Source organism: Antechinus flavipes, chromosome 1, assembly GCF_016432865.1.
Source record: "Antechinus flavipes isolate AdamAnt ecotype Samford, QLD, Australia chromosome 1, AdamAnt_v2, whole genome shotgun sequence".
In the NCBI taxonomy this organism is placed as follows: domain Eukaryota; kingdom Metazoa; phylum Chordata; class Mammalia; order Dasyuromorphia; family Dasyuridae; genus Antechinus; species Antechinus flavipes.
Genome location: NC_067398.1, coordinates 277,748,357 through 277,773,697, shown reverse-complemented (window position 1 = coordinate 277,773,697; position 25,341 = coordinate 277,748,357). Strand labels below are relative to the sequence as shown.

General features: G+C 34.8%; 1 protein-coding gene across 1 annotated transcript in view; it reads left to right on the top strand.

Annotated features, from left to right (window-relative positions):
* Positions 1-5,635: 5,635 nt before the first annotated feature.
* Positions 5,636-25,341, top strand: part of TEK (TEK receptor tyrosine kinase) — a 143,660-nt gene continuing 123,954 nt past the window's right edge. Inside the window, exon 1 of the mRNA XM_051961438.1 lies at positions 5,636-5,770. Within this exon, the coding sequence (XP_051817398.1) occupies positions 5,719-5,770 (52 nt within the window). The 5' untranslated portion in view covers positions 5,636-5,718. The remainder of the gene's footprint in view (positions 5,771-25,341) is intronic.

The window sequence follows — 25,341 nt, the reverse complement described above, 5'->3', positions numbered from 1 at the left end:
TAAATCCTACTTGATCATAGTGAATTATCCTGGGGATGACTTTCCACAATCTCTTTGCTAATATTTATGTAAGAGTTTTGCATCTCTATTCTTTAGGGAAATTGGTCTACAATTTTCTTTCTCTGTTTTCATCCTACCTGGTTTAGATATCAGGACCATATCTGGGCCATAATAGGAATTTGGTAGAAATTCCCTATTTTTTCAAATAATTTGTATAGTATTGGAATTATTGTTCTTTAAATGTTTGGTATAATTCACATATAAATCTATCTGGCCCTAGAGATTTTTTCTTAGGATGTTGATTAATAGCCTGTTCTATTTTTTTCTAAAGTGGGACTATTTAGATAATTTACTTCCTCTTCTGTTAACCTGGATAATTTATATTTTTGTAGGAATTCCTCCATTTCACTTAATTATCAAATTTTTGACATATACTTGGGCAAAATAACTCGTAATTATTGTTCTAATTTCCACTTCATGGTGGAAAGTTCTCCCTTTTCATTTTTGAGACTAGCAATTTGATTTTCTTCTCTCCTTTTTCTAATCAAATTAACTAAAGTTTTATCCATTTTGTTGTTTTTTTCATAAAACCAACTCATTTTATTAATTCAATAGTTTTCTTTCCATTTGATTAATCTCCCCTTTTATTTTCAGAATTTCAAATTTAGCATTTAATTTTTAATTTGTTCTTTTTCTAGCTTTTTTAATTGTAAGCCCAATTCATTGATTTTCTCTTTTTCTATTTTATGCAAGTAAGCATCTAGAGGTATAAAATTTCCCCTAATAACTGCTTCAGCAAAGCATCTTGAGAAAGAAAATGACACATGGAAGATGGGTCAAAGAACCACTACCACCTTGACCACCACTTCTCCTAGAAATCAAGTAGAGACAGCCCAGGACCCAGAACTCAAAAGCTCCAGGAATTCCAGTGCCCCTCCCCAGAACACAGGACTTATTTCTATTGTAAAGGCCAAAGTTATCATGAAAGAGAGTAAACTTAGTGCAGAGTAGGCTGACCATGTCCATCATCATTAATATCAATTACTGAACCAGTTGCTACCAATGCACAGTTAAATCCAAGAGCCCCAGGAATAATGATGTCTTCTAAACCATCAACCCTGCTACTAGCCTGGTCCCCTTGTTTATCTTCCAGAAGAACATAAGCATAAAAACTGGAAAATGGCACTGGGTCTGGCATCAAAGGACCAGGGTTCATATCTTACTTACTGTGTGACATTATTTAACCGCCCTGGATTTTAGTTTCTTCATCATTAAAATAAAGGGTTTAGATTGAGGTCATTTACAACTCCACATCTATGAGCTGACGATCTTTTCTCCCTTTCCTTGAAAATTTTGTCATGATCTTTGATTCAGTGGCTTTCAATGCTCTGGCTATGGAATTGATTTCCTTTAAGGTTGAAGGGTGATATTCATATCATTGCATCTTGGCACCTTTTCTATACTTGATAGATTTGTGAGGCAGGAAGCCAGAGGAGAGCTGACTATAATCCCCATTAATTAATTACCTTCTCCTCTCACAAATGATTTAACTTTCACATGTCTGAGAAGACATTCTTAAGTAAATATGTTATAATATTGCTAATAAATATCAGTAATATTCATCAAAATTATCAAATTCTTTTGGAGAATTTCTAGAAGATTTCAGAAGAGGAGTATGGTAGCACATTCAGGCTCCAAAGAACTTGCTCAGTATGAGGAAGTGTTAATAAAACTTCCTTGTTGGCATATGAAAAAACAAACAAAGGAAACTTGGTCTAGTAAATAGAACAGGCGTTAGGAGGCTGATGTCCTAGGGTTTGTTTATTTCTAAATCCTTCCACTGCCTCCCTAATGTAGTCAGCTCAAATATCCTTATCCTTAAAATAGGGAGCTCTCTTCTGACCTCCTAACCTTTCGTAAATGTTTTGAAGATGCATATTACAAACATTTGCACATTCTTGAACTTCCTTTGGAAAGTATGGTAGAAATGTATATTACCTTAGAGAAATTTCTTTGGGCATTCTAAGCTCAAATCATTCATACCTATGATAATGCAAAATAAAGATCAGATTTTATTATTATTATTATTATCATCATTATCATTAATACTAATAATTATAATCATTAACTTGTATATATCAATTTAAGGTTGGGCAAAGCACTTCTCTCAACTTTCTCTTCTTAACTTATCTATTACTGTCTAGGGCACCACTATCATCACAATTTCCAGACTCAAAACTGAGATGTCATTCTTATTTCTCATCCTTTCTTATTCCCCAAACAAAATTAGTTACACTATTGAGGTTTTTACATTCTTAACCTCTCTCAGATAATGTCCCCTTTTCTCCTTTGACACTGCTACTACTCTGTTATAGGGCCTGTATCACCTTAACCCTAGAATTATTGCAAGAGTCTGTGTCTTGGTCTCCCTCACACTTCAATCTTCCCCTATTCAGTCATCAAACTGATCTTCCTAAAGCATAAATATAATCATTTCACATCCCTTATTTGTAAACTTAAATGGCCCTCTAATTCCTTCAGATTCAAATACTCTATTTTCCTTTTAACACTCCTCCATTACTTGGTCCCTTATTACCTTTTCAGTTTTCCTGTTCTTTCTACCCCTCATACTCTATAATCCAGTGACACTGGTCTCATTACTATTCTGCACACGATACACTCCATCACAAGATTCTGGTGTTGTCACTAGTTTTTCCCCATGCCTGGAACTTTTTCCTGTCTCATCTATGCTTCCTAGATTTCTTGACTTCATTCCAGTCTCACTTGCCATAAGAAGCCTTTTTTGATTCTCTTTTTATCATCATTGTTTTTCCTCAATTAATGATCTCAAATTTATTCTGTATATGTCATGTTTGTATATAGTCATTTTCATGTTGTCTTCCCATTAGACTGTAAATTTCTTGGGAGCAGAGATTGTCTTTTGCCTATCTTTTTCTCTAGGATTTAGCCCAGTTTCTGTTGCATAGTAGATCCTGTTTGCCTTTTACTTATTTATTGTCTTATTTGATTTCATAACCACACTGGGAAGATAGGGGCTATTTTTAATCCCCATTTTATATGTAAGGAAAGTAAACCAGACAGGTTAAATGATTTAAATGACTTGCTCAGGATCACACAAGTTAGTGTCTGAGCCAGGATTTAGACTCAATCTCCAAGTCTAACAATCTATTCACTCCGCTACTTGGACGGAACTATTAGAAGGGAATTGTTAGTGAAAATTTAGATACTTCACTTGCTCCTCAGGGTTAAAAAACACACTGGAATTAACATCAGCAAAGACTCCATAGTGTTTTACTTTCCTTAACCTTTCTTTGGTAAGCAGGAAAGGAACAGGCATGAAGAGCTTAATGTAGCATATGTCTTATTTATGCTACATGCTTTCTCCCCATTTAAGTTATGGTCATCCTTATTATTTTCCAAGGTATATTATGGAAATATGATTTTGTCATCAGGCTAAGATTGTCATTCCTGCTTTCACTGAGTGTTTTTATTTTAAATATCCAAATAAGCTATTATATTTACTTTTAAACTCTTTCCTCTGTTTGCAAATTATTAATCAAATTTTAAGCCATGTAATGTTCATATCACTAAAGCAAGTGAGCCTAGCTGAAGCAGGAAGGCATCCTGAGAAAGATTCAGGAAATGACACATGGAAGATGGGTCAAAGAACCACTACATCTTGATCACCACTTCTCTTGGAAATCAAGTAGAGACAGCCCAGGACCCAGAACTCAAAAGTCCCAGGAATTCCAATGCCCTGCCCCAGACCACAGGTCTTGTTTTTATTGTAGAGACCAGAGTTATCATAGAAGGGAGTAAATTTAGTGCAGGGCAGGCTAAGTGTACCTATCATCATTAACATCATTTATTGAACCAGCTGCTACAGTTAAATCCAAGAGCCTCAGGAATAGTGATGTCCTCCAGACCATCAATCTTGCTACCAGCCTGGCCCCCTCAGTCATCTTCTAGAAGAACAACCTTTATAGAGATATGACCTCTATAATAGAATTGCCTCTGTAGGTGCTATGTCCCCCATCTTCTCATCAGTCACAGCTACTGAAAACTGGGAAAAGATGTTTTGGTTACCATAGTCTTTTAAAATAATTCAACATTAGAAAGAGATATAATTTTAACCAATGAAAATAATACTAAAGGTATTCCATTTTATGCATCTGCATAATCACAAATGATTTAACTGTCACATGTCCAAGAAGACCATCTGCTTTGTATTCTAAATTCTAAATCCTAAAGACTTTGGAGACAACTATGTGGAGCAATGGGCCTGGAGACAGGAAGACCTGAATTCAAATAAGGCTTCAGACACTTTCAAGCTGTGTGATCCTGCTCAACTGACTTAACCTTTTCCTGCCTCAGTTTCCTTAACTATAGGTAACTATAGTTAAATGGGGATAATAAAATGGCCCCTACTTTTAAGGTTCTTGTGCTTGATCTCCTCTTCTTACTCATAGCTGAAACTTCCCAGATATGTTGTTCTCCCACTATTTGAATGTGAAATCCTTGATAAGAGGAACTGTCTTGTTTTTCTATTTGTATCCTCAGCACTTTGAACAGTGCTTTAAACATTGTAATCAGTTAATCTTTTTTTCATTCATTCATATAGTTTTTTTTTTAATATTTGTATCTTATTTTGGATTTCTCTCTAGAAAATAAAACAACAAAATCAATCACACAAATTACCTAGAACTTTTTATTCCAGGATCTAAAAAGTATTAAACTAGTCACAAATGAACTTTGATGAAGATTTAAAATACAACTTAAACATTTTGCCAACAGATACAATATATGAGCATTTTGTTACTATTGAAAGTAGACAGGCTTTGGACTTAGAGAACATAACTTAGAGAACTACATGAGTGATCTTGGACATATGGGCATATACACTTCTTTGGGTTGAATTAGATGGTCCCTAAAGCCCCATTCAACTCTAAATCCTATGCTTCCTGTGACATTAGCATGTTGTAGGGAGACATGGGAAGATTTGTACAGATCAAGTAAATTTTGGAGCTAATATACCAGACTAACATCTCCATATATTAACTTCAAATAGGATTTCATGGTCTTATCATAAAAGACTTCTTTTCAAATTTAAACCATAGGGATCCAAAAGAGAAATAAAAACAAAAATGAACACCACACCCAAAAAACCCTCTTTGCCAGGGAGCTAACTGAACAGTAAGGCCCTTTGGGAACAGTGAACAATTGGAGAAGAGATGACCATCATCACATACCATACATAGGTGGAAGGTTTGTTATTTTCAGTATCCTGCCTACCAGAGGATGCTCCTATTGTTTCTGACAATGCTGACCATGACCCATTACTGTTCTCTAAATACAATCCTCTATCCCAGGAGCAGGAACAGAGAAATGTTTTGATGTATTGCAAGATGGACAGGGTTTGCAAAGCCTCCCATTCCCGCTGATACCAATTGCCTTTAAGATCCAGCCTTTCCTATCCTAATCTACAAAGGAAACAGGAAAAAGGAACTTCAACTCCCTGTGCTCAGACAGCAATGAGACTGTTACAGCCTGCTCTACTGCTTCTCTTTCTTGCCTGTAACGTGTAAACAATACTGGCTAGAATATGCCTGTGGAAAGTCACAAAGTTCAGGGTTGGTGAAAAGATCCTTGGCAACCCATGTGTGGCTGTGGAAACTGAATGGAGAGATTTGGAAAAGCATGGATTCTTTAGCCCGATTAGTTCTTTATGGTGTCAGCCTGATCATTTCAGGTAAGGTTTGTGTCTTTACTTGGAGAACTGCTGAATTTTCCTGGGACACTCCCATTGAATGGGATTTTCAGTTGTCCTCCCACTAATTTAGTATAAGTATTGGAAAGTTTTGTCAATTTTCTGTTACATTTCAAGTGTTGAATAAAATTGGTGAATATAAAAATATAAAACACTTATCATGATAGTTTATTTTTAGAGTGCTGTTCTGTGATGAATTCCCAGAGTGGTGTGTTTTTTTGGTCCTATAAAATGTTATATAGTTTTCCCAGCAACCACTTTTGCAAGCTTTTAGTTAAAGATGCATCTATTTGCCTCTTGCAAGACCTTGAGATGTGGAAAAAGGAAATCTTCAGTGATAGATGCAAAAATAATTTGAATTCCATTCTGAGCAAAGTGACAATTGATCTAAAACATAGAAAGTGATAATTATTAAATATCTATAGAAATTATTAGCTCTAGAATTTCTGTTTATTTCTCTATATTTAACTAAAAAATCAGTGAGAAGTAATTTTTGTTTATTAGTGACAGAGATTTTCATTTAAAAATGAAAAAAATCCATGCTTCAATCTATCACAATTAATACTATCTATACGAATTAGAATGAAAAGTCAAACAATTTCCCAGAAATTTTAGAAGAGAAGAGCAAATACATTGCTTTAAAAACAAAGTTGTTTGTTTTTATAAAAAACTTGGGTTTTCCAAATGAGCTATGTTATCACATCCCTAATATTCCTAATTTATATCTCTGCACACCATGTTGCCTGCGTAGATAGACAAAAAAGAACAAGGAAAATCTGACATGCAAATCACACATATTATATCTCAGAAATTTTTCTTTCTGTAAATGAAAAGTGAAATAAGAAAATAAGACATTTTATAGAATTGAAAACTACTATATGGAACTAAAAATAGCCTCAAAGTAGTAACATCATAATTGACTTATCTAATTTTTGAGTTCATTCTTGAATTATTTTTAGGATTTTTCAAATAAAATAGTAGAAAAAATAAAAGAATAATAAAGAAAATTATAAATTCATGAAGAAAAAAATTATCTGTAAATATATATGTATATATATATACTTGTGATATATATAAAATATATATCACATAATATGTATATATATATATATATATTTATCAACCTGTTTATATGTACACAGATCAAATGTCATATTCTTATAATCATATTCAGAATCACTGATCCTTAGATGTTTAAGAAAATATGGTCATGTCTTATAATGTCTTTAAAACTTTAATCATTATTATATTCTTCCTTCCCTGAGAGAAGTCTTTAAAAAACAATAACAATTGAAATGCTAGAGAGCTTCTTTTCTGAATGATGGACTCCTTGGTAGTTTAGTGAAGCCTATGTCTCTCCTTATCCCAATCTCAGAATAATGTTTTTAAATGTATCAAATAATACATTTGATTACAACAAAACCCCAAAGTTAGTGAAAATAAAAGTTTTTTTTTTTCCCCATCTATGTTCACAGACCTTCTGAAATCTATCCCTGGACTTCAAATTAGGGATTCTAAGTTGACTGTGAGCAAAGCACTATGCCAGGCATACTAGGAAAAACAAAGATCAATAAGACATAGATCTTGTTTTTAAGAACCTTTTAGTCTAGTGGGAGGAGAGATATATCCAAACAATTATGACAAAAAAACAAAATGTAAAAGTAGACAGATATCTTCAGAGAATGTAATGTCTAAATTTAAAGGAGGGCAAAAATTTCCTCTAGCTGAGGCAATTTGGGATCTGAAGGAAAAGTCAAAGTTAATCAGATGGATTTATGGAAAAGACAAAAAAACATTCTACATGGAAGAAAATATGAACAGAGGCAGGATATGGAGAAAGCACTGACTATCCTCTGAAAATGATGTGTGGTTCACTTGAAATACAACATAAGTAAGGGACATAAGGACTTTTATGAGAGAAAATGCTGGAAGATCCAAAGAGGACTTTGAATTCCCAATTACAGAATTTGTATAGACCATTCTCCAACTTGTAAGAGAAAGGGGAATATTTTCTTAAAATACAAATGGATCAACTGGAACTTATGCTGCAGAATTTCAAGTTGCAGATTCAAATTACCTGAAAACTCAAGAGGTGAATCCTTGCATCTCATTGTTTTAATTTAATGAAGTGGATTGTAGGGATTCAGTTGTTCTACCTCTCTGAATCAAGCCCTCACCACACTTGTTAGATAATGGGAATCCTATTACAATTTTGGAGTAGATATGCATTTTTGTATACATTGACATATTAAAGCTGTAATTTAGGAAGCAATGTCTAAAATGGATTAGACTGGGGAGAGATGAGAAGAGATGAGGTTTACAGCAATGCTCCAACACTAAAATGAATGTGTTATCTCATCAATTTGAGAGTTTTCTACAGTAAACCACATTGTAACCCATCTTATAGGACTCTAGTCCATATTTTTCCTAACTTAAACATTGGAGCCCACCCAACTTTCTCCTTCCTCACTTTCTCCTGACACTGTAAACATACCAGTGGGACATTCTAGCTGTCCACTTTTTATATTGCTCTTGAATATTCTTTCCTGTCACATATTTCCTTAAATACAACTTTTACTATTGTTCTTTGAAGTTCTTTATTGGTTAATCTATTGCAACTTGTTTATTCCCACTAAAGGCCCTTACGTTTCCCTGTGTCATATTGATTTTTAATCTCTTAGGAACTGTTCATTAAAGACTTGTTTTAGTTTCTGAAAACAATTCATCTACTCTCCTCCTTTTTAATTCCAGGCTCAACTCATTGTCCATTCTCTGACATTTGAGAAATTGACATTTTTCATCCACTTGATTTTTCCTGTGTAGATAGACCAAATTCCTTTGAGTAGTTATATATCTTTTCCAAGAAGTTCTTTAGAATTACAGACTAAATAGAAACAATGTAGATAAAAACTGGCAAGATTTGAACCTAAGGTAATAACATTTGAAATAGGAGGAGATAAATAATAGAGATTTTGGGAAAAGAATCAATACATTTTGGTGATTGGATGGGAGGATAAGGGAAAAGGAAGAATCAAAGACAATACTAACTATTCTATCCTGGATGATTTTCACAAATACATCCTGAGGTAAGTTTAAAGAATTGTTGTTGCTACAGTGGGGTTTTTTTTGTTGTTTGTTTGTTTTTGTTTTTTTTAAGAATGGTATTTACCCTTATAGAGTTGTAGATGATAGGAACTTATAGAACATAATTATAACTAAATTAAGACTTCTCTACTGGGATTTGAGAAATTAACAACAATAAAGGGTGGCTTTAGTCACCCTTTTACTAAGTTCTGACATAGATTTGAGCAATAGATGTTGAGCAATTGACTTCAGATGAATTTCTTCACTTGTACTTCCAGGAATATTTATGATCCTGATGTCATAAACTGTAAAAAAAGCAAATTCAACTTTTAAATTCATCCAATGACTAGAGATCCCATTTTGCTATCTGTATGCCACTAATGGCCTAGCTGAAATCAAGGTCATAAAAGATCAGTTCTCTAATCCAGTCTTTGCTATCAATTCCAAGAAACGCACCAGTTTCTCAGTTGTCAGCTTACCTTCTAGGCAAGAAGACAATTAGCAAAATGAAAAAAAAATTGTTTTCCTTGAATAATCTGTTGATTTATGATCTCAAATCAATCTGACTGGAAATCTTGAATGACACTACTACAAGAGTTGCAGTCTTTAATCTCCTTATTTGTTTGTTTGTTTTTTGTTAATTCTTTTCTAAACCTTTTCTTAGGTAAGAAATAGAAGGCAAGTTATGGGTGGGTGGAACAAAATAAGAAAGAATAAAAATAGATCATTGTGGGGAGAGGAGTTTAAGATAATACTGCCTAAAGAAAGGAAAAAGAAAGAAAAAATCATTTATTTTTTAAAATGCAAAAGAAAAGACAGAAATAAAGGAGAAAATAAACAAGACAGCTTTGAAAGTAAAATATTGCATTTATTATGTACTTTTAAAAAGCAAGCTGCATGAATACTCCTCTTTTTTCTGTTCAGCTTTTTATACAGAATTTTTTTGATATATATTAAATTCCAAATAACAAACGAACCAAACACACTAGTCAGCATACATATCAGATACAAAACTTGAACTCTCACTTTTTTACATTATGCCACAGTACATTTTTTATAATAAATAAAAATATAACTGTTATTTCACCTTTCAATGGGGAAAAAAACCATAATTTCTTATTATGAAATATAATGAAAATGAAAATAAGAAAAATGAGTATGCAAGCTTATTTGATCAACAAATATTTATGGAATACTTATTCTATGCCAGGTATTGGGAATACATAGACAAAAATTAGTCATGTTCTCGAAATTATATTCTATCAAGAAAGACATCCACACATGTAAGTATTTATGTGAAATAGATATAAATAAACACAAGATCATTTTGAGGGGGAAAGTGGGGGGAAGCAAGAGATCATAAAGCCCTCACGTTGGAAGTATTACTTTATCTGAGCTTTGAAGGAAACCAGGAATTCTAAGAAGTATTCAGAGATGAGGAGAAAGTATTTCCAAGCATAAGGATAGCCTGTCTAAACCTAAGTAAGGAGAAAGTAAGTGGAATGTCATATGAGAAGAAAGATAAAACAAACGAAAATATCCTAAGAAAATTATAAATGATTACATGTCTAAAATGTTCTCCTACCAACAATTTATTAAACCCATTCCCAAAGATATGTATGTTGGCTTTAATGTGCTAGCCCCTGTGTTATCCTTGCTTTGTTGATTCTTTCTGATTTGTGTTGCTGTCACTGTCTTTGTTTAGAAATATAGCCTTTGTGCATATGCTTGCATTTTTTTGAAGAGCATACTTATGTAAATGGTACCTTAAAAGCTTCTTAAAAATACCAGTTACATGAATATGCAATAATGAATGCATTGTGCATGCAATCTGTGATGAAATCACAGATATTTCTTCAATATAGTTATCTTCCTGGTATGGCAAAGTGGATAGAATGCTAGACTTTTGAGTCAGATTTGAATTCTAACTTATTTGCTTACTGAATATACTGTTTTCTCATCAGTTAAAAGGGGAATACTAATATTATCTTCCTCAAAGACTTACTGTGAATATTAATGAAATAACATATACAAAGGACTTTGTAACTGTGAAAGTGCTATATAAAAATGGAGTTTTTGTTTGTTCTTCCTTCAATGCAGATTTCAACCTCTTGATGACTTACTAGATGTTTTTTCTGGATTGCTAGGGCAGTTAACCTTCTGATCACAAATAGGACAGGGGAAACTTATTAATAACAGCCTATTTAGGGTTCTCAATCTTAAAAGAAATTAGTAGTTTGATGAAGTTGTAAAAAATGTTAATACAAGCTTAGCCTTCAGTTTTTCAAAGAATACTCTCCTAATTAAGGGAGGCAGTTAGCCCCAATTCTGAACATACCACCTTTGACAGAGTAGGGATGGCTAAGACAAGGGCATTTGGTTTGGCGAGAGGTCTGGAACCTATGTAATATGCAGGATATGGATGTGGAGGCATTTAGCATTAAAAAGGCTTGGGGACTATTCTAACCAGGTGTGTTTGATGGACAAGAATTAACCATCTGACTTGTATATTAAAACTCAGCTGTGACTTGGAGAAAAATATATCCTTACAAATACATATACTACCATAGTGCAAGTTCAGAAGGACATAAACATATGTCAGAGATATATAATGTGTCTGACAAAACAAAAACACAGTCTTTAAGAAGAAATTTTCTCTCCCAATTATACACATACTTCCTAGTTCTTTTCCAAGGTACAGCAAAGAATTACAACATACTGGCATCAGAATTTGAGTGTAAAGTGCTTGAATCCTCACACTAACAGAGTACTGCCCATGGTGAATGATCTCAGCACAGCTGGCTTAATCTACCTTGTCATTTCCTTGCTTAAAGGCCTAAAATGTATCTGTTAACTCAAACTCTCCATTCTTGGATTCAAAGCCTTCTATAAACTGACTTCCTCTTTCTTATCTAATCTATCTACCATATGGCTCTTCCACTCCAAGCTGGCTTTTTTCCTTATCCATCTAATAACATTGCTTTGAGTATTCTTTCTTCTGTGCTTTTTACTCGTGTTGTTTCTCATGTCCTTTAGAATTCTCAATGCTTTCCCAAATCTTAATCTTCCAAAGTCCAATTCAAAATTTACCCATTCTTATTATAAAGCTTTTCCTAACTAACTTTAGCCCCAAAGAAATCTATACAAGTTAGCCCAGTGGGTAGAGTGAATGGAGGATTACATCTGGAAACAAGGAAAACCTGAGTTCAAATGTGGTCTCTGACACTTATTAGCTGTATGATTTTGGGCAAATCATATTTAATCCCTGTTTGTCTCAGTCTTCTCAATTGTAGAATAAAAATAATAATAGCATCTACCTCACAGAGGAGTTGTGAGGATCCATTGAGCGAATATGAGATAAAGTACCTATCCTAGTGGTTAGGACATAATAGATGATATTCCCTTCATTTTCCTTTTCTTATCTTGTACTGATTTAAATGGGGAAAGCACTTGTATATCTGCATAAGTTTGTATACGCTGCATAGCTCTCCTTTCCATTCAAAAGAAACCTATTTTTAAGGATTCAGGGCTATCTAGTCAACTTAGGGCCTTTTCAGCCACATTTGAATTTTAGTATAACCCAAAAGTTCAAAATGATGTGAGAGGTCTAGTTAATGGTCAATGCTAAACCATATTCCAATTTTTTTCCCTTCTTATTTATATGTGAACTGTATGATTTATGAAATTAAAGCTTCAGTCATATTTCAGTGTACTGTTGACACTAAAATAAATCTAAACATCAGAGCATTGTTAAATATTATTATGATATAGGATTATAATCTCAGAGGTACCAAGTTTTCCCATCTTTTCTTCTCCAGTTCTTAGCACAGTGCCTCACATTAAAGGTAAATACTTAGTAAATGTTTTTTGACTCTTAGAATCCTAGCCAAAAAGCCGTCAACTCTGATTTTCTCATTGTATGGATAAGAAAACAGGTCAATTGACTTATATGGGGTACACATGTTGTAAATGGCAAAACCAAAATTGTATATAAATGATATAGTCTATATGCACATATATTTATGTGTATATATACACTTAGTGTAGAAGTTGTGAAATTATCAAGAAGTTTTATACACACACACACACACACACACACACACACACACACATACACACACACACACTTAAAGGGTAGAAGTTTTCAAGATAACTTCAACATATAATTTGTTCACTCCCTACACTGGAAAAGTGATTCCTTTTTAATGGAGTAAGCTCAGGTATTATAGTTTATGGGGAGTAAAAAGAAAAAAATTGAACAATTTTCTCTAGCTCATTTGCAAGAACAGAATAAAATTTTCAGTATCTCTTAGTTTTCTTGTTACCTGATTTCTAATTCATTCTTGCTTATAACCTTTGATGGCTAGATGGCACAGTAGGTAAAGAGCTAGATTTGGACTAAGGAAAAAATGAGTTTAAATGATTCATATACCTACTAGATATGTAAATAACATATAAACATATAAATAACATTTCTCAGTATCCTCATCTGTAAAGAGATAAAAATAGCATCTACCTTGTAGGGTTGTTGAGAGGAATAAATGAGATAATACATAGAATGTACTTTGAAGCCTTGTAGAAATGTTATTTAGGGATAGTTAGGTTACCACCTGGTAGCCTAATAGTGGATTAGAGCAAATCTGAGTTCAAATGTAGTCTTAGACAGTTAATAACTGTGTGATCTGTGCAAGTCACTTAACCCCATTTGTCTTCTGTAAAATGAGGACCCACCCGAGAGGGAAATGGTAAATCAGTCCAGTATCTTTGCCACGAAAATTTCATCCACAAAACTTCATGGGATCGTGTAGAGTCAGTCATACTAGTAAATGACTGAACAACATAAATGTTATTATTATTATGTTGGGAAATAATTTATCTGATGTTTGAAAAAGGAGGGAAGAACTGATAATCTTATGAATCTTCAGTGTCTATAGATAAAGCTGATTTTTCTTTCCTCTGATTCATTCCAGCTCCTCCATTTAATTTTTCAGGAAACTGATCTTTCTACTCATGTTCCAAAAGACTGCTGGCTCAGGAGCATGGGGCCATGAAGGAGCAGGATTCTTAGCATTTCCCACAAATCTCTAAACAAGGCAAATGAAGTTTTTGTGGCCTATCGCACCAGTGTTTGATTGATGACTGTGGAAGGGCTACATGCCAAAAGAAGAAAATCAAACATACCAGAGCAATCTTTTTGAACAGTGCTGAGAAGGCATGTTCAGTTCAACATTCAAGAGCCACTGTTAGCTCTGTCTCTGTTATAGCCCTTTCCAAGGGGTTTGACCAGTTAGGTATGTGTGGTAGTCACACCCATCTGAATAGATCTGTCAGCTTTCCCGCTTTTGTTAGAGCGTGATATCATATTTCCTGGGGGGAGCAGTGGAAGACAATGCTAAACCACTTTCCTCTAGTTACAATAGGCGGAGTTCAGGAAAGCAGTATTGACATTGCTACCAGTCTGAGAGGCACTAACCCCCATGTAGCAGTCAGACAGTGAACTAATTTAACCTTTTTGCAGAGTGGTGGGCTTTGCAAGGCATACCCCTGCAGAAGCAAATTTGACTCCACCCTGCTGACAATGATTGTTCCAAGCATCTGGGTTGGGCTCTAACTTAAATCAATTACATTAGAATTCCAGTCCTTCCAACCAGCATTTTTGCTAGCTGGCAGACCACTGGGATTCTTAAGGAGAATGTTTATAAACAAGGGTGGAGTCTTAGGCAATCAAATATTCTACTGTATAAGAATAAACACATGTATAGCACAAATTTTATTTATTTATTTTAAAAACTTTTTTAAAAATAACTTTTTATTGATAGAACCCATGCCAGGGTAATTTTTTACAGCATTATCCCTTGCATTCACTTCTGTTCCGATTTTTCTTCTCCCTCCCTCCACTCTCTCCCCCAGATGGCAAGCAGTCCTTTACATGTTGAATAGGTTACAGTATATCCTAGATACAATATATGTGTGCAGAACTGAACAGTTTTCTTGTTGCACAGAGAGAATTGAATTCAGAAGGTATAAATAACCAGGGGAGGAAAAACAAAAATGCAAGCAGTTTATATTCATTTCCCAGTGTTCTTTCTTTGGGTGTAGCTGTATAGCACAAATTTTAAATAAAGTTTCAGTGTACTAAGAACTTGGGCTAATGTAAATATCCCAATGACAAGAAAGAACATTTGGTTTCTGGTAAAGGACTGAGGGTAGAAGACACTAAAGAGGAGTAGAAACAGGAGTAGGTTTCTGAAAGGCTGCTCAGAGGAGAAAAGAGGAACAAAGAGGAATTAAGTAGGTGAAAGCTGCAATTCTACTTAGGAACTCATAAAGGACAGAAGAGAGTCAACTTTGATTTGTTAGGTTTTGTCAAGAATGGTTAAATATGGATCAAAGGCAAGCTAGAGTCTGATCTTGAAAAAAGCCAGGGAAGCCTTTTAAAAGATATAAAACATGTTTTTCAGGAATTCCCAGTGACTGAGTTCATGGACAACAGTCATGGTGCTTAGGCAGCTCTCCATAGTAACTAGGCACATGAGTTTGCCACAAGAACTATAGAAAACTAAGAATGTTGCTTCCAACAAAAAGGACCAAGGAGAATGTTCTGTGATTAGTTTTTACCAATTACAAATAACAAGTACAAGTATTTAATGTACTAGTTGATTTTCCTACTAAAGAAGATGATGAAGTCTAAATATGGGTTTTAGGTTTTAATGAAATTAGGTTTTAATTGAGGTCTAGTGGCCAGGTTCGGGGTACAGGGAGTCAAAGTTCCCCTGCAACCCCTTTGGATTCGGCGCAAGGATATGGGGTTAAATGAAGTCTAGTGGTGGTGCAAGAATTCCCAATAAAGGGATTTATTGGCCCAAAAGCTAGATTGATAAAAGAGGTTTATTATGGGGTTTGGAAGTAAGGTTTAAAGTGTTGTGCCACAGTCTCCTTGAGGTCATCCTACCTCAGCTGCTCTGCCCCCAAACCTCTGCCCCCCAAATTATAATTCCCTCTTAAATATTTGATGAGATAAAGGTCTTGTATCTTTAAGCTATAAATACTCCTTTTAATGTTTGAACCTTTCCAGTATCTCCCACCATTATGTTAGTCTAAGTATCCCCCCATAGAGTATCCCCATCCAGGTACCTTCTCCCATTATGTCATTGATCTTGTTATTCTATAAAAATCTTCATGTAACAATACTCAGGGCTGGATACTTTGAGACAAGAGTCCTATCCAGCCAATTGATTTACTCTCCAATAAATTAATAATTAAATTGCTCTCTAACCTCTATTCTGCCTCAGTTTCTTTGGCATTACATTTTGGAGCTTCCTCAGCGAGACATTGGGAACTGAGAACAGAACTAGGGATTAGAGACATTTCAAGTCTCCACTTTGGGCCTGGAAGACAGTTGGGGATCTGGGTTTTCTTTTTCTTGGAAAAGGCTAGCCCTCTGGATTCCTCCAGGGGCTCCAGGAAGAGAGCAATTCACCAGTTGTGGCCATACCTGACAGTGGACACTTTCGATTCGGCCAGGAGAGAGTAAGTGTTAGCACCTGGATTCTCAGAATATTAGAATATACTTGCTTGTGCTAACCTGGGTTCTCAGAATAAACACTGAGAAGTAGTGTCTAACTGCAGGCAGTTGGCACTATCTGAGTGTCTCCTAAGAAATATCTGGCGTGCCAGTTGGCACAACTCTGTATATTCCAGAGTATAACCCTGGGTGTCTTTTAAAGACACCATTGGCTTAGCCTTGTGTGAATAACCAAACGTGGTTGTCACTATTGGGGTGTCCTTGAGACACCATTGCTTGATTCTTGATTAGTGTCTAATCGGACGTGATTGTCACTATTGGGGTGTCCTTTTTAGGGTACCATTGGCTTGGTTGATCAGTGTCTAATCTGATGCGGTTGTCACTATTGGGGTGTCAGTGAGATCAGTGTTCTGTATGTCTTGTATGTTATTGCCTACTTTGTGGCTTAAAGCCAAAAAAAAAAAACCCAACAACTTAAAACGAGATTGGGAATTCTAGTGGTATACAGTATAAGGTCACTTTATCATGGGAAAAATCTGTCTCACAACCAAAAACTCCACTAGATCATCTCCTTAAACACTTTTCTGAGACATTTAAACACCATGATTATGGGATATCATGGAAAAAAGATAAATTAAAATTGTTTTGCCAAAAAGTATGGCCTTTCTTTGGGGTAGGATGACCTCAAGGAGACTGTGGCACAACAAAAGTATAGTTAAGGAAATAGGTGAGAGATAAGAAGAGCACTCGAAACAGGGTTCCATTGGACAAAGGGTCCTGGCATGCCAGGCGTAAAGTTGGCATGTTTGGAACCTCTGCCAAGAGAAGGGTCCCAGCTTGGCTCTTTTATAATGGGAGATTATAAAAGCTAGAGGGGCCAAGTTGGCTCAGATCCAGGTGGGGCTGATACAGGCCAGGATCTTCTATTGGAATTCAAAGGGACCAGGATTTATGAATCAAAAGGTAATTACATCAATTAGGAGGGGTTGGGAATCATAAAGAAAGGAATGTCAGTTCTTAAAGGGACCACACCCGCATCAAAGATAAGAAGGTTAAAGGATTATATCTCTGTTCTTTTTAGATAGAATCAGGGATTCCCTGAAAGAATGAAAAATACATTAAAAAAAAAAAAGGAGAAAAAAAATCCAGAAGCAAAGGTGAATCCTAATATGTGTTAAGAGATTGGGAATTAGAAGAATGGGACATAGAAAAGGACTGGAAGAAAAAGGACAACTAAAGTGTGGAATAGCATGTAAAGGGGCTAGTTCTGAGTCCTCCAATACAGTGGCATAATGTGGTCCTGAACCTAATTTCACTTAACTTTCAATGTTCTAGGCAGAATTCTAACATTTTAAAAGGCAGAATAGTTTTGCATTGGTAGATCAGGATTCCTCACTGTGATTCCTCACTACTGTGAAATCACAAATTAGGATCTAAAAAAAATGATATGAAGTTATTCTTATACAGGATAGAATTTGATCTTTTCAGGAACAAGAAAGTTCTTGGACTCTAAGCAATGATAACTTAAATTCCTAGCTACCATCAGGAAAAAAAATCGTCAATTCAAGAACATTTATTAAATAGTTTATATATGTCGAGACAGCCAGGTGGTGCAATGAATAGAGTACATAGGGCCTGGAGTCAGGCAGATTCATATTTCTAAGTTAAGAGCCAAACCTCATCAACACTACCTGTGTTACTCTTGGCAAGTCACTTAAACTCTGTTTGCCTCAATATTTCCTCATCCACAAAATGAGCTGGAGAAGAAAATGGCAAAATTATTTAACTATCTTTGCCAAGAAAATCCCCAAAAGGGTCACCAAGAGGTGAGCATGACTAAAAAATGATTGAATAACAACTACCTGCCAGGTATTTATACAGGGGATATAAAGAAAAAAAAAATTTCTGTCCTCAAGGACCTCACATTCTAATAAAGAGACAACCTACAAATAATTGTATACTTATAAAATACAGCATAAAATGGAAATAATATCAGAGAAAAGATGTGGGAACTAAGAGGACTGAAAAAGGCCTCTTACAGAAAATGCAACTTGAGCTAAATCTTGACAGAAGCCAGGGAAGTTGGGAGTCATTCCAAGTATAAGAGATTGCTGAAGGGGTAAGGGGGCAAAAAGGCAATCAGGAGATAAGTGTGTCATGGAGTAATAACAACAAGAGGATTAGTATTGCTAGGTCATGGAACATGTGAAGAAGAGACAAGAAATGAAGGATGCAGTGTCATCTATGGTACTGGAATAATGGAGAATTATGTTGTCTTCCTGAAATAGGTATCTGGGATATGATTCAGAGCCTTTCAAGATGTGTAAAATCTACTATTCACTATTTACTTGGATAATTCAAAAATAATATTAATTATCATTAATTAATAATATTACTGTAAGGAACCTAGAAAGCATTGTTTGGAATTTTGAGATTCTGAACAAAAAATTAAAGAACTTAAGGGGAAACATCACCATGAAAGCTGAAAATTGCAAGTAGGAAATCCAGAAGAGAAAGGTAGATTTGGACATTGAATAGGTGCTTTGGAAGATGTCTGAGAAAGGGATTTTGAACTTCCAAAATATAGCAATTATGTGTTCTTGTTCCGGGAGAGGAAATGCCCACACCTATGTTAAGTTGTATACTACAGAAAACAGCAGATACTATGAAGGAAAAAAAATGACAGTATTAAAAAATTCATAGGAGGTAATATCCCAAAACAGGAAGTCTGAAATGAAGCCCCAATATAAAAAAACACAGTTCATAAACAGGATTATCTTAGAAACATTCAAATTTAAATTCAAAGAGGTACACTAAACATAATTGCCTTTGTGATGTGATATTTAATTGAAAATTATTGCTATCGAAGGAACTTTCTTGAAAGTAGAGAAAATAGGTAGTAGAATAGCATTGTGTAACAAGAAGATATGCTCATTAAAAAACGTCTAGAACCAGAGTGTTGATGAAGAGGTTTTTCAGTGCAGAGTAATGTGATATTTTCCTGGAAGTATGTAATAGATCACCTAACCAGAAGCAGGATATAGATAAAGAGTTCAATGAATATCACAAGCCTGGCAAAGAGGGAGAAAATAATAGTGATGTATGTTTTTGTCTATTTAAATATCTGCTGGAGAACTTTAGGTTCCACATATTTACCAACTATTTTAATACCTTAATTCCATTCTTCAAAAGATAGAGGAAGCAATAATTATACTTGATTCTAATCAGTGGGACAGAAGAGTTGCCAAAGTAGAAATAATGAGCATTTTGGGAAGAACTGACCACTTCACATAACAGAGTAGAGGAAAGCCTTTTTGAGGACTGTAAATGTAAAATGTAATGTTCTCTGTTGAGGTTTTCTTGGGGTCTCTGGAAGCAGCCTTTCTTTCAGTCCAAATCCTTTATTGTCTCCTTCAAAGTCTTGTCTCCGTCAATTGGGGCTTGGCTAGTTTTTCCGGAGGCCTATCTCTCTCCTTGGTTCTGAGAGCTTGAGCTCCCACCTGCCTTCTCTGGCTTCTGAATCTCCTGGATTCTCAAGGATTTATGCTTAGCCTCTAGCCACAATAAAGGTGGAAGATGGAATGAATCTGTGTCAGCCTCTGAGAGCTTCTAGTGCGCTTGTCCTTTCTGGCCCTGAGAGCTTCTCACTTTTATGCTCCATAATTATATCATTAGGAACCATTTTTTGTTGTAGGATTAAATCAATGCTAAACCAGATTTAACCATTGTCTCCTCAATTCCACTTAGTACCTTGTTTCAAGTTCTGGCTCATATCATCTCCTTGTAGGATTAAATCAATCATACTGAACCATGCTAATTTAGATAACTATTGTATCTATCAATTCTACTGACAATACTTTATAAGAATCCTGTTTCAAGTTCAGAGTTCTGGCTCATAACAGAGGATGCTAGATTTCAAACTGTTCAGAGAAAGAATAGGTGATAAACCCTATTGATTTAAAATGCAGTAGTTTAAATAAGTCCAAGAGAAAGAATTAGTCTCAGAAGGCAGCATGGCATAGTAGAAATAATATTAGCTCTGGATTCCAAATCTTTGTTCTTATTACATGTATGAGGACATGTGTATTAGGACATGTCATTTAACCTTCATGAGCCTCAGTTCCCTTGGTGGTAAAATGAAATTAGATGGCCTCTGGGGTCCATTTGAACTCTATATCTAAGATCCCAAAACTGACATTCTGAAGACATAAACAAAAGTGATTCCAAGAAAGAAAATAAGGAATTGCTTAGAGAGAAGGATATAAATGCATTTGTAAAAAAAAAGAAAGCCACTATCGATTATTAATATAATATTAGCAGTGCTTAATTTCAGAGTAACTTGAGATGAAATATGAATGTTAAACAATACCAATAAAGGGATTTTGTTTGTTGTTTGTATTTTTATGTTGGCTATATTGAGAATAAGAAGAAATTCAAATAAGGTTAGAACTGGTATCAGAATGGATGAGATGATGATAACAAATGATGGTAAGAAGACAGAGTTTATTAACTTTTACTTGCTTATTTTTTCATACTAAAAGAATCACCCTGGAATAGTGTCTCTGACACTTACCTGCCCTAGTCTATTCATACAATTTCTATGTATTTAGGTAACTCCCTATGATTTATTTACTGAGTAGTCTCCAAACATTTTTGTTTATGAGTTCTACCATTAAATATTTTTGGCATGTATCCTTAAATGTGTATGTTTACTTACTTATTTACTTAGAAGCTACATTTGTGTAATATTGTGCTGTACATTATAAAATTTTCACAAAACCATAAATAAAAAAATAAAATAAAGATGAATAATTGATTCTAGAGTCAATTGGGATACATGGGAATGTGTTGAATAGGAGAATGAAATGGTCAAACTTGAACTTTGGGAAAATCACTTTGGCTAAACAAGTAGAGTATGGATTTAGAGAGAAGAAAGACACAAAGCATTATTATAATATTTTAGGGGCAAGGCAAAGGAAACTGAACTAGAAAGTCACATGAATAGAAAGAAAGTTATAGATGGGAGAGACATGGAGATAGAAGTGACAAAATTAGGCAACTTATTGAATATATGGAGTGAAAGAGAGTTGACAATGACACCATTATTATAAGTTGGGTGACTAGACAGCAATAGAGGATTCTAGAACCCTAGGCAATTTTTGTTGAAAGATAGTGTAATAATATCTGTGATTTGTTGTAATCCTCCATAGCTTTTCATCACTGGCAATTCACTGTATCCCAACTAAAATAAAGAAGGGGATAGTTACATGGGGAAATTTATGAATATTTTAGAATGCTGAAAACTATTTAGTAAACAATTACTTTCAGTGACACAAATAACTCAAAATTAACCTTCAAAATTAAAGTTCATGGGGAGAAATAAAACTTGATGGGAAAGGGAGCATTAATGCTAGGACTTTAAGACTGAATATTATTCAATAAGTGGAAATCTATGAGGACATTCTAGGGATAGTAAATAGATAAGGTGAAGGGATCAGTGGTAAAAAAACAGGAAATCAGTTTGGGGAATGACCCCAGTTTGGTTGGATTTATAAAATATGTGAGGTCATAATATAAGGCTAAAAAAGTTATGTTGAAGCCAGATTATGAATGACAACACTGACCTTAAAAATGACCCTTTTTAAAGAGGGAGTCCTGGAGTCCCTTAAGTTTTTTAAATAGTGTAAATTATTTTGTCAGGCAGGTCAGTAAGGCAGATCCCTGAAGACCTGAATTCAAATTTGACCTCAGAGACTTCACTAATTGGGTGTCTATAAGCAAATCAATCTCTTTGTCTCAGTTTCCTCAACTGTAAAATGGGAATAACCATAGCACCTTCCTTTCCGGGTTGTTTTAAGTATCAAATAAGATGTGCTTAGCACAGTGCCTGATATATAGTAAGAGTAAATGCTTGTTTCTTATTCTCAAGGGAGAGGAGACTAAAGCACTAGTCTAATGAAGAGGCACTGAAGTGTTGATTTTGATGACAAGAATGGAAATAGAGAATAAAGAATAGATGTTTCCAAAAGTTGGATTATGACTTAGTGAATAGAAATTGGGAATGAGAGGAGAAATCAAAGGCATGTTTCAACTATAGGTAACTAGAAACAGGTCTCATTGGGCTCTCATTTTGCTGGACTCCTCTTTTTTTTTTTTTCCTAGGAATTTATATTCATTTAACTCACTAGAGATAAGAAATTACCTAGAAGGGATGACATATTAGCTAATGTGCTACTGATATCTAAAAGAAGGACATGTAATTCCATCAGCTAATAGAAATTAGTGGATGAATTCTAAGAAATTGCCTGAGCAACATGATTGTAAAAGATCCTGAGATTGGTAAATAGCAGAAAAAAAGATTTGAACACAAGTTTTTCTTATCATGAGTTCAGGGTCAGCATTCAATTTTTCACTAAATCATTTTGCCTCTAGCTAACATATTACCAGAGAAAATTTCCCTGATTAATTCATTTCCAGGTAGAAATAGTATAATAAAACCTTGAAGCAATGTTTTGGTAAAGTCAATGGAAAATAAGGCAGCCAGATTGCAACATGAGAATACTTTTTGCATTGTTAGGTGCCAAATGGCCAAAGCCTCAATCTCAGTCTATGAAATGGGAAAATTTAATTAGACTAATTTGACAACAATCAATCACAACTTTTGTCTACCATGTCTTAATCCATTCTATTTAGAAAGTCTTAAAAGAAGAAAGGCCTTTTAAAGAGACTAAGAATTACCAATTGGGAAATTCCTTTCATAAAACCAAAGGTTTAGAACAAGAGGAAACTTCCTCATTCTATAAATAAAGAAGAAGAAAGAACTTAGAATTGAGAGGAATTAGGTTCAAATTTTGTTTCTGTTACTTATGACTTGTGGAACTTCAGACAAGTCAATCAACTTTCTAAATTTCTGTTTTTCTCATCTGGAAACTGAGGAATTTGTATTAAGATAGCCTTTAAAATCCCTTTGAACTCTACATTTATAGAACTATAGGCAGAGGTAGTTCTCTACCTCTATTTGAACCCAGGCTTTCTAACTCCCTACTGATCAGTCTTTTTATTTTGTAATTTTTTTTCTTAACTTGCAAATGATTAAGAGCTTCACAAATCCATGACTTTTCATCAACCTGTGTGACTGCTTAATACTAGGTAGCTTTCCAGCAACAGAAACCCATAGTCTTATTCTTCTCACACCCAAAGTCAGCAATGATACTCAGACACATCAGTTGCCCAGAGATATGCATCTGGAGTAAGAAATATAACAGCTTCATGAGCTCAGCCACATCCCCATGAGAGACATCTACTGGAATATTCTTAACCTGCTTGGATATATTACAGTCCTAACTGTTAAAGAATTCTGGAGTCCATAAGCTATCAGCAAATATGTTTTCAAGGTAACAAATGAGCTCTCCCAGCTGCCCCTGGAAATTGAACAAAAAATAACCATTAAATTGATGCCAAATGCACAATTACCTTAAATTATATTTTTAATTTCCCATTTGGATGGCAAAACTATTACCTACAGGTTACCTTTGTTTGTAGGTCTGTCTCCCCTTCTAGAAAGCACTTTCTGTTAGAGTCAAAAATAGCTTAATAATCCTCTCCCTACATACCCTTGCTTTTTGGAATCCTGATGCCATTTAAGGATTAAGTCAAGTCTCATCTGCTATACTTCTCTGATTTCTACAACAGTTAAATCCATAACCCCTAGTGAAATTATTTTATATTCATTTTATATCTTAGAAGCAGAAAGGTAATATAAGAAATGGAATGATGGACTATAGGATTTTGGGCAAGTCACTGACACAACAGCTTCTCTCAGCCTCAGATTTATTATCATGAAATATGTTTAATAATTGCATCTTCCTCAAAGAGTTTTAAGGATGGGGCAGCTAGGTGGTGCAATGGATAGAGCACCAGCCCTGAAGTCAGGAGGACCTAAGTTCAAATCTGACCTCAGACTCTCAACACTTCCTAGCTGTGTGACCCTGGGCAAGTCACTTGACCCCAATTGTCTCAGCAAAAAAAAAAAAAAAAAAAAAGAAAAAAAAAGAAAGAAAGAAAGAAAAGAAAAAAGAGTTGTCAGGTTGAAGTGAGAAAATGTGTAAAATGCTTTGCATATTGTAAAGGATTATATAAATACTATTGATTATTGTTTTGTATTTGCTTATTGCCTTAGAAACTGTTTCTCCCTATAACAACTAAATTTCTGGAGGTCAGAGTCCTAGCACAATGATTAGCACAGTGACTAGTATGTAGTAAGTAAATAATTAATAAATACTCCCAGAATAGGGGCAGCTAGTTGATATAGTGGATAGGGCAGTCCTGAAGTCAGGAGGATCTGAGTTCAAATCTGGACTTAGATACTTAATACTTCCAGTTGTGAAACTTGGACAATAATCCCAACTGCCTCAGCAAAAAAACAACCAAAAAACCCCAAATACTTGCTGAAGGCAGTGAATGGTAATCACTGTCATAGAGAGAATTATTTTGAAAGTCCTTAAATATGAAATTTTCATTTTCCACAGGAGGAAACGGAACCCCAGTCTTTCCAAGTCCCAAGTTAGCTGATTGACAAAACCTAAGACCAGTGGGTTTTTCTGCTTTTTCCACTTTCCCTTCCTATTATGCTGAATCTCAGAGTACTTTGGAGTTGCAGTGACTCAATCAAATTAAGGAGGCAATATGAAGGAGGCAGTGATTAAGGATTCCTATATGGAAGAATGGCTTCCTACTGGCTAATCTTTCAAACTCTTCATGACCTCATTTGGGTTTTCTTAACAAAGATGCTGTATTCGTTTGTCATTTCCTTCTCCAGTACATTTTACAGATAAGAAAACTGAGGCAGAGTTAATGACTTGCCTAGGGTGAGTAAGTATCTAAGACCAGATTTGAATTTAGGAAAATGAGTCTTCTTGATTCCAGGGCCAGCACTATCATCCAC